We start from the raw sequence: 14,098 nt of genomic DNA, 5'->3' as shown, positions 1-14,098 counted from the left end.
TTTGCAGAAAAATGAAACAGAATCCATACCTCACATCATACAAAAAAACTAACTCAAGAGGGATCAAAGACCTAAATGTAAAATCTAAAACCATAAAGATCATAGAAGGAAAAACAGGGGCAAACCTATAAGCCCTAATTTATACCATAAGTAGACTATCAAACATACCTAAAAAAGCACAAATTGTAGAAGATAACTAGACGGTTGGGACCTCCTGAAAATCAAATACTTATGCTCATCAGAAGACTTTTCCAAGAGTAAAAAGAGAATCCACAGACTGGGAAAAAAATTTTTAGCTATGCCATATCTGACACAAGGGTCTAATCTCTAAAATGTATAGGAAACTTCAACAACTCAACAACAAAAAGATGAACAACCCAATTAAAAATTGGGCAAATGACATGAACAGACACTTCACCAAAGAAGACATTCAGACAGCCAACAAATACATGAAGAGATGCTTGTGATCATTAGCCATTAGAGAGATGCAATTCAAAACTACAATTAGATAACCATCTCATGCCAGTAATAATGGCACTGATCAAAAAAACAGAAAACGACAAATGCTGGAGGCTGTGGGGAGATTGCAACTCTCATACACTGCTGGTGGGAGTGTAGAATAGTACAACCACTGTGAAAAATAATATGGTGCTTCCTCAAAAAGCTAGAAATAGAAATACCATTATGACCCAGCAATCCTACTCCTAGGTATATACCCTAGAGAAGTAAGAGCCATAACACAAATAGACATATGCACACCCATGTTCGTTGCAGCATTATTTACAATAGCAAAAAGATGGAAACAGCCTAAGTGCCCATCAATGTATGAATAGATAAACTGTGGTCCATACATACAATGAAATACTATGCAATGTTAAGGAATGAATCTACAAAACATCTCACAACATGGATGAACCTGGAGGACTTTATGCTGAGTGAAATAAGTCAATCACAACAGGACAAATATTGTATGAGACCACTAGTATAAAAGTCAGGAAAAGGTTTTCACACAGACAGGAACTTTCTTTGGTGGTTACTAGGGATGGAGGGGCACTAACTAGATAGTAGACACATACTAACTTTGGTGAAAGGAGACATAACACACAATATGGGGGGAAGTCAGGGCAACATGATCAAGGTAAAGGAAGACAATGAATGGTATACAAGAGTAAAAGGCAACAACAGTAAATACTAATACATATACAACCCTGCAAAAACAGTAGCAATAATGTATGAGTGGATACATAGGTAGATATGTAAGCTGAACAGGAACGGGAGGACATATGGAAGTACATGCACATATATATATGTGTACATGCTGCAAATATACCCATGTATGTAATAGTGCACACAGGGGACACAGTCATTAAACCTTCCTAGCCACAACCATATACCTCCCAGGACTGAGACACTGGGCTTGCTGGCTAGGGACCATAGTCTTGGGGGCATCTAGATCATAATCCATACACGATGTTCTACATCCTGCCTTAGTGAGTAGCACCTGGGGTCTTAAAAGCTAGAGAGTGACCACCTAAGACACAACAATTGTTCTCTTCCTGTCTAGAGCAAAGAAGAGTGAAGAAAACTAAAGACTCCAAGAAACAGCCCAAAGGACTAACTGATCACATGAACCATGGCATCTACTAGCCTGAGAGCAAAAGAACCAGATGGTGCCAGCTAACACTACCAACCGTTCTGACCAGGAAAACAATAGTAGATCATGGAGAGTGGGAAAAAAATGTAGAACAAAATTCAAACTCATAAATAAGACCAGACTTAATTGGTATGATAGATACTGGTGGAACCCCTGAGACTATGGCCCTTACACCCTTCAAGCTTGGATCCCTTCTGGAGATCACATTATAGCCATACAATAGACAGGCTTATAAAATGAACAGTAAAACCGGTAAGGAATGTACATCTCTGAACAATGAACTATATGAGACCTAAAGGTCAGCATTTGCCTAACAGCAAAGTTCAGAAGGAAGGTAAGGGCAGGAAAGCTGGGCGAATGGTCACAGGGAACCCAGGAAGGAAGTGGGGAGAGTGCTGACACATTCAGGGATTTGCGACCAACGTCATGAAACAAGCTGTGTATAAATCATTGATTGGGAAACTAATTTGCTCTGTAAACTTTCACCTAAATCACAATAAAATTTTCAAAAAAAAATTTTAAAAATAATATAATATGGCAATTCATATAATTCTAAAGAAAATGTGTTTAATTTTATCAAATGCCTTTTGACCTCTATGGAAATAAAATCTACTTGATCATGGTAAAATAAATAAATAAAATTCAGAAACAAAACTCTAAGCATTATAATAATAATCTTGAAAGCAACTGGGTAACCGTATAATGGTGTGTACTCAAACTCCCACCCTTACTCAACATGTTTCTTTGTTTCTGTCACCCCACTGTTACCGCAAATTGCGTGTTCAAGCCGCCTGCCGCAAAGCCAATACTGAGACAGGAGGAGGTAAGCAGGAAGAAGGCTTTATGGAATACCGATATTCAAGAGACAGAGGGGGTTAAATTTCTCTCAAACTTTGTTTCCCCTAAAGGGTTGATGGGAGGGTTTTATACAGAGAAGATCACAGTTACCTAATGTTTTTAGCACGTAGTCCACAGATGGTCTTATACATCGCAAAACAACTACAAAGACTCTTTATTAAACTAAAAATAAACATGTCAGGCACCTGGACTCTAATCAGTATATTTATAACAAGCTGAAAAACTCTCATAAGAATCTCTCGGCTAATGGGGCTGTATTTGCCAAGTCCACTGTGGCTGAGATAGGGAGCAAGAAAGCAAACTTTCTTGTCAGTTTGCGGGCTGAAGGCCATTTCTCAAGACAACAAAGAAAGGAGACATCAAAGCCACAGGAGCTGAGATAGCTCCGCACCCCTCCGGAGAAGACCGGTGCAGCTGGTGTAATTAAAAAATGTTTAGAGATTACTTAGAGTATTATTACAGCGTTAGCCATGTCGAGCTCTCAATCGCCTATTTCGAATAAGGGAAAATATGTTGTAAGGTATTAGGGTGTTCGTTATGTTTAAGAGCGGAACAGGCTGCTCAGCTATATTTTGAACAGAGCCTGCACCATTTTCCAAGGATTAGAGATTAATCACAGCTTATACAGTTATAGTAAAACAAATGAGAAAATATATTCTCCCTAATATTAAAACACTAAAGAAGAAAACATTTTCACTACTTCATCATCCTCCCAAATCTACTGCCTCTCTACTCACTCCTCTAACCCTGAATTCTTGGCCACCTCTAAAATGTGTCTGTGCTCCCTGGATCTTGTCCCTGCCTTCTTCCTCTGTTCTAGACACTCTTTGCCATTAGTGAAGGCAGTGGCCTCACCCCACTACCTGCTGGTGACTCCTAAATCAGTATCTCCTCTCTAGGTCCTGGCCTGAGCTACAGAGCTCTGCAGCTAAGGGCCCTTTCTATACTTCCACCTGACACCACACAAACCCAACACTGAGCTCATCTGCCCTTCTCTGGTCCATGTCTCAGTGACTAGCACCAGCACCTACCCAGGCACTAAAGCTGGACACCGGGGAGCCATAACTCCTGACTTTCCTCCCCTGGCACATTCTGTCCACACACTGCCTGGGAGTGTGTACTTCTGCCAGTCTTTCTAATCACCATCTCTTTCTTTGATCCCCACTTTGCCTACCTTAGTCCAGGCCCTCATAAACTGAACTGGTCTGTGTCCCTGCCTCAATTCTTGCCACATTTACTGCTGAAAATGTTTTGGGATTTGGGAACGGTAGCTCCAGGAGACCCAAGGCCGAGGTCTGCCTCTGCTAGTGATTCGTCACATGACCTTGGACCAGCCTTTAATCTCGTGAGCCATCTCAAACAGAGATCAGATGGTAGTAAGATCAAAATGAGTGGGCATATCTGAAAATGCTTTGCAAATAAACAAGCGAGGTTTCACAGACTACGTTTTGTTTTTTGAAGGACCGCTTTAGCCAATAGCTGAGTTAAGGGGGAGGGGCAAAAGAGCACGAACATTTTTTGAGTACTATAGGGTTGTTCTGGTGGCGTGGTGGTTATTCTGGTGGCGTGGTGGTTAAGCGCTACGGCTGCTAACCAAAGGGTTAGCAGTTTGAATCCGCCAGGCGCTCCTTGGAAACTATGGGGCAATTCTACTCCATCGTATAGGGTCGCTATGAGTCGGGATCGACTGGACAGCAGTGGGTTTGGTTTTTGGGTTTTGGTAAGTGCCTCTTGGAAACGCTGGTGGCGTAGTGGTTAAGTGCTACAGCAGCTAACCAAGATGTTGACAGTTCAAATCCACCAGGTGCTCCTTGGAAACTCTATGGGGCACTTCTACTCTGTCCTATAGGGTCACTATGAGTTGAAATCCTCTCGACCGCAGTAGGTTTGGTTTGGGTTTTAAGTGCCTCTCAGAGCGCTGGTGGTCCAGTGGTTAAGTGCTACGGCTGTTGACCAAAAGGTCAGCAGTTTGAATTCACCAGCCACTCCTTGGACCCTATGGAGCAGTTCCGCTGTGTCGAATAGGGCCTTTATGAGTCTTAATGGATTTGGTTCGGTTTTTTAATGTGTGTCCCACTCTGTGATTGGCACTGTCCACGCACCACCTCCCTCAATCCTCAGGGCTCCATGTTGCGTGTATCCAGACAGATGGAGAGGATCCCAGATTCTAACCTAGAAAAAAAAAAAAAAAAAGCTGTCTGGACCCTCCAGCTCATTTCACATGCTTCTACATTCCTCCGTTGTCCACATTGTTCCCAGACTGTTCTTTGAAACACATTATCCAAATCTTAGCTAGCCCAGTATCCATAGAAACCAAAACCTCCAATCTTCCTCAGCCTGTTCACTAGCAGAAGAAAACCACAGATGTGACACCCACCAAGAGGGACAAACAGCTCCCAGAGCAGGAAAGCTTCCCTCTGTCCCGGGGCGTTGGACTTTACTGGTTATTGAATCCATCTTGCCAGTCTTCCAATTGCAACTGGGAAAGGACTGGATGGCACAGGCCAGTGTATGAGGGGCCATTTTCTTTAAGGATATGCTATAATCCCCACACAACCCGGTGCAACATCTCCCACCACTAACAGTCAGTTATATTTTGCCTAATCCAAATAGCTCTGCTGCTGTTAAAATCATATTCCTGTGGACATGAGTCAATATTTGACATCGACTTTAATCTCATGCATCAAGTACACGAGTCATCTCTCGAACATGAAAACACAATTTTTTTGTCCATGATTAATTACTAATTTTACGAACAATTTTTCCAGACCTATTCATCTCTAGAATAACCTTTGCCTATGCCTGAAATATATGACCCTTTTTTTTTTTTTTTCCTCCAGACTCAGAACATGAGGAAATGACCCTGAAAGAATTATGGAAGTATCCAAGTTTCCCTGTTAACAGAAGGAAAAATGAATGGCTTTATCCAAAGTCTCTCAGCTATCTAGTAGCAGTCAGGTAAAATAATATTACACTCTTAACTGCTGAGTATGTGCCAGAACCCTATTTGCTCATTTAGCCTCACAACAACCTACAAGGTAAGAGCTATTATTGTCTTCATTTTTCACATGATGAAACAAAGGCACAGAGAGGTTAAGTATCTCTCCCAACATCGCACAGTGGTTGAGTCAGTGTTTGAACCCAGGTTGTCTCATATCTAAATCTGTTAGCCACTTGGCTATTTCGGTCACTAGGTATCTTTGTGAGGACTGAGATTTTAAAAATGTTGCAGCCCCAAGTTCACAATTTATCTCCCAATGTCAGTAGCAATTAAATTTCACTTAGTTTTTATCCTTCATTTTAAAACTCTAAGGTAGGGTCACTATGAGTCGGAATCGACTTGATGGCACTGGTTTTTTTTTTTTTTTTTTTGGTTTTAAGGTGAAATATTTAAATGAGGATAAGTGAAATCCACCACTTGAACTGGCTGCATGAAAATATCCAGGACGAATCTTCCACCTTGAGAAAAAATTATTTTGATAACATCCTTTTTTTTTTTCTCCTCTTGGTTGGGTTCCTTAGGGATAGAGAGCTAGCGATCTGCTCTTACACTACAGTGTACTTGGGGAACCGGCGTATACTCAGAACCAGAATATGTGTTATGCATAAAATATCTCTGGAAGGATTCCCAAAAAATTGGTAATACGGATTGTCTGCAGGGTGGGGAGATGAGTGGTTGGGCAGAAGCAGACTGTTCTAGTACCTCCTGTACTTTTGGAATCAGCCATGTAAATGGATTACCTAAACAGATAATACAAATCATAAAACATAAAAAAACAGAGATCCTGCATGTCTTTGTGTGTATTGCGTGTCTGCATGTATAACTCTGAGTCCTCTTTTTTTATTACAACATAACCATTCCATGTTACTAAAATTCTTCATAAATATAAGCTTTTATGTACACATCTTTGTTAAAAATCTGGAGAAATTTGAGCACTTGCAATACAGATAGCTTATATTTCTTACTTTTCTTTGGGATTCTTCATTATGAACCACTATTTCAACATTCAGAAGTTCCTGCTTTCTGAAGAAATTAGCAAACATGTATTAAGCCTATGCTATGTTCAGGGTATCTATAAAAGATTACCTCATTTAATTCCCACAACTTGAGGTAGATATTGCAATCCTCATGTACACAAGGGAGCCAAGGTTCAGAGAAGTTGGCAAAGGTTGGGGTGTCTCATGTCATCGTGTCTGCATCCAGGCCTGACTTCAGGTTTCACGCCACTTCTCTCCTTACCCAAGGTGCTGCCAGCTGTTCGGTGCTTTCAGAAACAGCTTTCTTGAACTCCAGAGCACACATCCAATGGTGTGTCTATTTGATAATCATTTATTAAGCACCAGCAATACACCTGGATCCAGGTACATGAAGGTGAAGATGTTCCTACCCTCAAAAATCTCTGTGCAGAGAAGACAGCGAGGGCAGCTTTACCTTGTAAGGGCTCTTCCTGGAGTGGCAGGCAGAGATGCAAAGGGCAACAACGGTATCAAAACTCTGAGATACCACTTCACATCCACTAGGATGCTAGAATAAAAAAATAATAGACCGTAACAACTGTTGGTGAGTTTGTAAAGAAATTGGAGCTCTTACACACTGCTGGTGGGGATGTAAAATGGTGCAGCCACTTTGGGAAACAGTCTGGCAATTCCTCAAATGGTTAAACATATAGTTATCACAGTTCCACTCATGGCGACCTATGTGTGTCAGAGCAGAACTGTGCTCCACAGGGTTTTCAACGGCTGGGATGTTTCAGAAGTAGATCACTGGGCCTTGCTTTTTGAGGTGCCTCTGGGAGGACTCAAACTGCCAACCTTTTGGTTAGTAGCTAAGAACTTAACCATTTGGGCCACCCAGGGACTTCAAGGAATTATCCTAAGACTCAGCAATTCCATTCCTAAGTATAGACCTAATGAAATAAAAACATTTACCTATTCAAAAACTTGTACATAAATGTTCATAGTGGCCCAAAAGTGGAAACAACTCCAATGTCCATCAACTTAGGGATGGAAAATAAAATGTGGTACATCCATACAATGGGATATTATTTGGCAATAAAGAGAAATGAAGTACTGATACATGCTACAACATGGATGTATCCTGAAAGTATTGTTAGGTGAAAGAAACAAAGCCACATATTGTACAATTCCTTTCATCTATAAGACAGAATGTAGATTACTGGTTGCCTAGGGCTGGGGGTTCGAGGGAAATTGAGAGACTGCTAAAGAACGCAGCATTTCTTGTTTGGGATTATGAAATGTTCTAAAATTGATTGCAGTGACGCTTGTCCAACTCTGTGAACATACTAAAAATCACTGAATTGTACACTTTAAATAGGTGAGTTAAGTGGTATGTGAATTATATCTCAATAAAGACCCAGCAATTCCATTCCTAAGTATATATCTAATGAAATAAAAACATTCACCTACTCGAAACCTTGTACGTGAATGTTCACTTTAAAAAACAAAAACAATTTTTCTAGGCTAATTCTCCAGGCAAAGTGGAATGTGACAGGGTGAGCTGTTTTAGACGTGCACTGGGAGATGGCACGGCTCCCAGAGTGCAAAGCCTGCTAAGTAGGTGGAGGCCCTGCAAACCCCTCAGGGAACAGGTAGGCCCAGAGGTAGACATGCTCTGCCAACAGCCCAGCAGTCCTTGCTCTGTATACCACCTCCGGCCACTGAGACACAGCGATGGGCCCTGGGAAGGCCGTGCTGGAATTAGCCCACATCCTTGAAAGTGCCACTGACTCTAGGGAAGATCCTGGGTCCAGTGAGACACCTCCTGATGTCTCCAAACCCACTGCTTCATAAGGTTTTTTTGGCTATAATCTTCATGACAGCAGTTCGCCAGGCTTTGCTTGTGTGGCTCTGCTGGTTGGGTTTGAACTGCCAGACTTTAGGTTAGTAGTCGAGTGCAAACTGTTTGTGCCACCCAGGGACTTGCGGGTGGCAAAAGAACCAAAAATGAAGACAGAGGCTTGGGGTCTGGAGTCACGGAAAAGGAAAAGATAAAGAGTAGGAAGATCCCTGGCTAGAAGGTGGGTGGCAGAGAGGTACTGAGGTGAATGCCGGCACTAGGAGGAAAAAAGCCATGAAAGGAGACCTGGATGGTACCCGGCCCAGCCTTAGTCGTCCAGCTCTTCCCTAACAGTGATGTGCAGGGGGCAGATGCACAGAGGCTCTGGTGGCCCGTCCACTTGCATGCCCCCCAGGCAGAAGTAGGGCCCCACCTCCCCTAAGTGGGCATGGAAGGTGTAGAGGTGATGGTGGTGCCCGGCGTCACAGAAGGATAGCTTACTCTGAGATAAAATTTAACCTTAAAACAAAAATATCCTCTTAAGTCTTCTTTAAACCAAATAACACCAAAAACAAAACAAACAAAATGCAAACCCTTTGCTATCAAGTGAATTCTGACTCATAGCAATCCCACAGGACAAAGGAGAACTGTCCTGCAGGGTTTCCAAGGCTGTGATCTTTGCTGAAGCAGACAGCCATATTTTTTTCTGGGAAGCAGCTGGTAGGTCCAAACTGCTGACCTTTTGGTTCGCAGCTGAGCACTTAACTACTGTGCCACCAGGGCTCTGTAAACCAAATAATATTTTAGCTTAATTACTAAAGAATATCAATCTTGAGCCTTGTGCTTTTTATAAAGAACTATCTATATGAGATCAAATTGACAACAGCAACTTGAAAGGTTAGATAAGAAGCTTAGGGGCGGTGAGTTTACGTCAATGGGGAAGAACGGTTTAAGAATATAATCAGTGTCACTGAATTATATACATAGAAATTGCTGAATTGGGTCTGCTGTGTATATTATTAACAACAAAAAACAAAACAGGACTGATCCTTCTGCTCAGTCCCTGTGACCTACATTAAAAACTTTTTTTCCTTGGTTATGCAAAAACAAAGCAAAACAAAACAAAAACTAAACCCAATGCTGTCCAGTTGATTCCAACTCAGAGTAGAAGTGCCCCAAAGGGTTTCCAAGGAGCAGCTGATGGATTCGAACTGCTGACCTTTTGGTTACCAGCCAGGCTCTTAACCACTGTAGCAGGAAGGAAAGATGAGCAAGAGCAAGTTTAAAAAACAAAAAAACTTCTTTTCCAAAATTCCACAAATAAAGTCCCTGGTGAGACTTCACATATTTTAGATGTTGTGCTGGTCATTTAAAAACAAACTTAAAATCCGTCTTAGAAAGTGCAATTCAGAAGCTATGAGGTGATCTTTAATGCTGTTGCTTACTAAAACAATAAAGGGAAAATAGCAAAAGAAAAAGTGGGGTTAAGCTCAAATTTCAATTTTATTTTTTAAAAACAGGCCTAGGCTATCCAAATTATCCTAAAAAAAACTCTGCCGACATCTAAAATAGAAATTAAAAAGAAATTTAAAACATTGGTTATAGCTAACAAAATAATTCCAGGTCAAGTTCATTATACAGAAAGATTTTATGGACCAGATAAATATTTTATAGTAGAGGCCTCACATTGGCCTCAGATACGTAAACTTCTCTGAGTCTGAGAGCCTTCAGATGGGGCATGCCCTCACCAGTTCATTCCACTACTCCCCGTTTATACTTGGCCCTCTTCACAGTGACATTTCCTACTAGTCTCTCCCTGTGACCCCTACTTTTTAGTCTAACCACTATAGACAGCACATTGGTAACCAATGTACAGGACCTGAATCATACTGTCTGAAATGTCAGTTTTTGTGAACTGTGGAGCACAGACAGGAGTGGGGATGCTGAGCCCTTGGTCAGGAATGTGGCCCCAGTTATAACACTGTGTCTACGGGAAAGCATTTCCTTTACAGTGCTGCTTCCAGGACACAATCAATTGACAATTAGAAACTATCTGTAGGCATCTGTAGAAAAAAAAGGCTCAAGTCCAAGTCTATAGGCACCAGGAAGAAAGAAATCGGGAGGAAAACCCAAGGAAGTGGCAGAGCAAGAGGCTCGGGATGAGGCAGGTTGAGGTAAGCAAAGGCGAGGGGGGCAGCGGAGGGCCGAGGACACAGCACCCACTCACTCCACAGCACCACCTCAGACCACATCTTCCCTTTCCTTTCTTCCTAACTGAAAAGGTCCCCCTTCCCTTCTTTTCTCCTTTCTAAGAATTAATCAGAGGCATTTCCTCCACAGCCTTGACAGACTGACATCTGCTAGACCAACTATCTCATTTGAAGATTAGAAAAATGATGCCCAGAGAGGGAACGGGTTTAAGGCCACAGTTGTACACATTCTGTTTTTAAGTGCCTTGGAAGTCATACAACTGTAACTAGAGAAATCAGAGCTGATCTGGTGGGTAGCCTTGCCTCCCCAGTGGAGAACCCCAGGGAGGTTGTAGAGCACAGTTTTAAAATACTGATAAAAAGCAACAGGAAAGCTTAGCCCTGAGTCCTGCCCCAAGCCATGGCACGGTTCCACTCTAGAAGCAAAAATTCACCCGAGAGGTGTCAGAATTAGCCCACATCCTTAAAAGTGCCACTGACTGTAGGGAAGAACCTGGGCCCAGTAAGGCACCTCCTGATGACTCCAAACCCAATGCTGTACAGTCAGTTACGACTCCCAGCAACCTCCTGTGTCACAGAGTAGAACTGCTTCATAAGGTTTTTTTGGCTGTAATCTTTATGACAGCAGTTTGCCAGGCCTTTCTTGTGTGGCACTGCTGGGTGAGTATGAACCACCAGACTTTAGACGCTCAGTGCAAACTGTTTTGTGACACCCAGGGGCTTGTGTGTAGAGAAAGAACCAAAAATGAAGACAGAGGCTTGGGGTCTGGAGTCACAGAGAAGGATAAGATAAAGAGTAGGAAGATCCCTGGCCAGAAGGTGGGTAGCAGAGAGGTACTGAGGTGAATGCCGGCACTAGGATGAAAAAGGCCATGAAAGGAGACCTGGATGGTACCCAGCCCAGCCTCAGTCGTCCAGCTCTTCCCTGACAGTGATGCGCAGGGGGCAGATGCGCAGAGGCTCTGGTGGCCCGTCCACTTGCATGCCCCCCAGGTAGAAGTAGGGCCGCACCTCCCCAAAGCGGGCATGGAAGGTATAGAGATGGCAGTGGCGCTCAGCGTCATAGAAGGACAGCTCGCCCTCCTCACACTCCAGCTCCACTCGCAGGCGGCGCGGGATGCCCAGGACCAGGGGAGGCGTGGACGGGTCTGAGGTCATGCAGTGGTCCCCCTCCACCCCCTGCGTGCGGCACATGTACCAGAAGCCGGAGCGGGTGTCGTGGTAACAGCTGTGTGAGTGTCCTTCTGTATTGGCATCCTGGCGCACCCGCATCACACCCACCCGCCAGCTCTGCAGCCCCCCCAGGTCAACCTCCCAGGCGTGGGAACCCTGAGAAAAGACACAAGAGCCCAGCAGACAGGGCGCCGAGGAGAAGCGCTCTGGGTTTTCCACTTGAACCCGGTAGCCGTGGTTGGTGACGCTGGTGAGGTCATCCGAGACAGAGAGCCAGCCAGCTGCCGTGTTGGGATCGAAGCTGAAGGGCACTGAGAGCAGAGAGGAAAAGTAGGAGAGAGGGGATCAGCAAATCTCACATTCCCTCCCTCTGGCATGCCAGCTGACGTCTCCATCCCCCCAAAATGGACAACTATAACCTGCGTGGCCCCGATCCAGGGAGGGTACAGCCCTGGCTGAGGAGCAGGGGCATCTTAGGAAAGCACAGGACACTCCTCTGGGTCACTAACACTTCTCCCTGTAAAGCCATGACATAGAGACTCATGTGACCTGGGTCACCTTGGGAGAGGTAGGTGATCCTGAAAATAAAAGGCTTCTGAGGACTGAGAAGGTCTTTCATTGTATCCACAATAGGAATCTGAATAGAGAGGAAGTCAGATTCTCTTCCTAAAGAGGTGGAAGGGTCAGAACTCAAAGAATAGGTTCCGCTGGGAGGGGTGTGAGCAGTGAGGGCAAGGACTGGAGCAGTAGCAGGACGATGGGGCCTGCTGAGAAGAAAGTGGCTCAGAGGAGGGGTGTGAGGTGATGGGGACCTGGAAGAAATGAGTTCAGCTGCCTCTCTGCCCAGCAGGAAGTGCTTCCCTCCCAGCCTATAGCACCTACCCTGACCCCCCACCCCAACTCACCAGATTCAACAGACATGCTCATCTTCTTCCAGACGCGGTACTGCAGGGAGTCCAGGTACTTACAGATGTCGATCAGCATGCCGGGCTGGACGGGTTCTGGTTCCATGGTGCAGAAGAGGCTGGGAAAGGAGAAACGGACATGGCGGGCAGGGCTCACCTGGATCCTGGCCTAAGTGGGGACAAGTGGGAACAGGGAACAGGACTTGTTCCTTGCCTCAGGTCTAAATTTCCTGGCCACCTTCCCCAAGACAAACTTGGACTGGGCTCTGCTGGGAAATGAACCGGAAACAAACTGGGCTGCTACCTCCACCAGGGATTCAGTCTGAGGACCTGCCCTGCCCCAGGTGGGGTAAATATAAGTATGAGGTTCTCAGGCAGAAACCACACTTCCGTATTCCCCCATAAGATGGCTGAGTTGGATGGGGCCTTAAGGGTCATCTAGTCCAACAGTTCCAGTTGCTACTTGAACCCCCAGCAAATTGTTATCCAGCCTTTGCTTGAATACCTCTAAGCACTCACTTCTGCCCAAAGGACTCTTTACCATTTTTGGACAGTTCTGCCTGAAACAAAGTTCTTCCTTATTCATCCCTGTGAACCCAGCAACGGTAAACACAGACTAGTGTGCATTGAGGCTCTCAGAGCGGGGGCTGACAAATGAGTCGAAATGAGAAGCATGAGTTAAGTACAGGAGAGCGCTCTCTCTTCCCTTATGGTTGATGGTGGCCCTCCACACTCAGGAGGACTGTGTGTTCCAGTACAAAGTCAGAATGGGAATGCCTTGAAAGAAGGACTCTCTCTAGGTGCCAGCCCCCACCATTCCTCTTGTGCTGTACCCAGCTTACTTCATACCTGCCTGGCCCCTGGAGCCACTGGAGACTATGCCCTGGTATTTCTGCCTGCTCTTCCCCCGATCCCTCAACCAGCCTTGGCAACTTACCGTCGTTTTCGGCTCTTGTGCTTCTGAAAGACAGAAAAACCACAGAGACAAAAACACAGACAGACAGGCACACACACACACACAGAAAAAAAAAACTTGTGAGTTTCTGAACTCAAAAGGAGTCTTGGTTTGTGGATGGAAGATTTAATAGTGTTAAAATGGCAATACTCCCCATGTTAATCTATAAATTCCATGCAATCCCTAGCAAAATTCCAGCTCACTTTGTTGGAGAAATTGACAAGCTGATTCTAAAATTTACGTGGATATTCAAGAATCCAAGAGTCAAAACAATCTTGGAAAAGACGAACAAAGTTAGAGGACTCACACTTTCCATTTTCAAAACTTACTGCAAAGCAACACTATACATATATACATAGTTCAATGGAATAGAATTCAAGTCCAGAAATAAACCTTCATATTTGCTGTCAATTGATTTTTGACAAGGGTGCCAAGACAATTCAATGGGAAAAGAATAGTCTTTTCAACAAATGGTGCTGGAACAACTGGATATCCACATATAAAAGAACGAAGTTGGACCCCTACCTCACACTATATATAAAAATT

The 14,098-nt window shown here is 44.0% G+C and overlaps 1 protein-coding gene across 2 annotated transcripts in view; it reads right to left on the bottom strand.

The window, feature by feature from the left end:
* Positions 1 to 2,354: 2,354 nt before the first annotated feature.
* The window catches only part of TRIM35 (tripartite motif containing 35), a 29,163-nt gene continuing 17,419 nt past the window's right edge, over positions 2,355 to 14,098 (bottom strand). Inside the window, exons 4-7 of one of the 2 annotated variants that reach the window (XM_049866057.1) lie at positions 13,535 to 13,557; positions 12,598 to 12,716; positions 6,600 to 12,003; positions 2,355 to 4,684 (exon numbers count right to left, since the gene is read on the bottom strand). In XM_049866057.1, coding sequence (XP_049722014.1) covers positions 11,426 to 12,003; positions 12,598 to 12,716; positions 13,535 to 13,557 — 720 coding nt within the window. In that variant the 3' untranslated portion in view covers positions 2,355 to 4,684; positions 6,600 to 11,425. The other variant, XM_049866058.1, reaches the window with a different exon arrangement.

Source organism: Elephas maximus, chromosome 22, assembly GCF_024166365.1.
Source record: "Elephas maximus indicus isolate mEleMax1 chromosome 22, mEleMax1 primary haplotype, whole genome shotgun sequence".
NCBI lineage: Eukaryota > Metazoa > Chordata > Mammalia > Proboscidea > Elephantidae > Elephas > Elephas maximus.
Note: the sequence above shows the minus strand (reverse complement) of the source record. Positions and strands in the feature narration are given on the sequence as shown.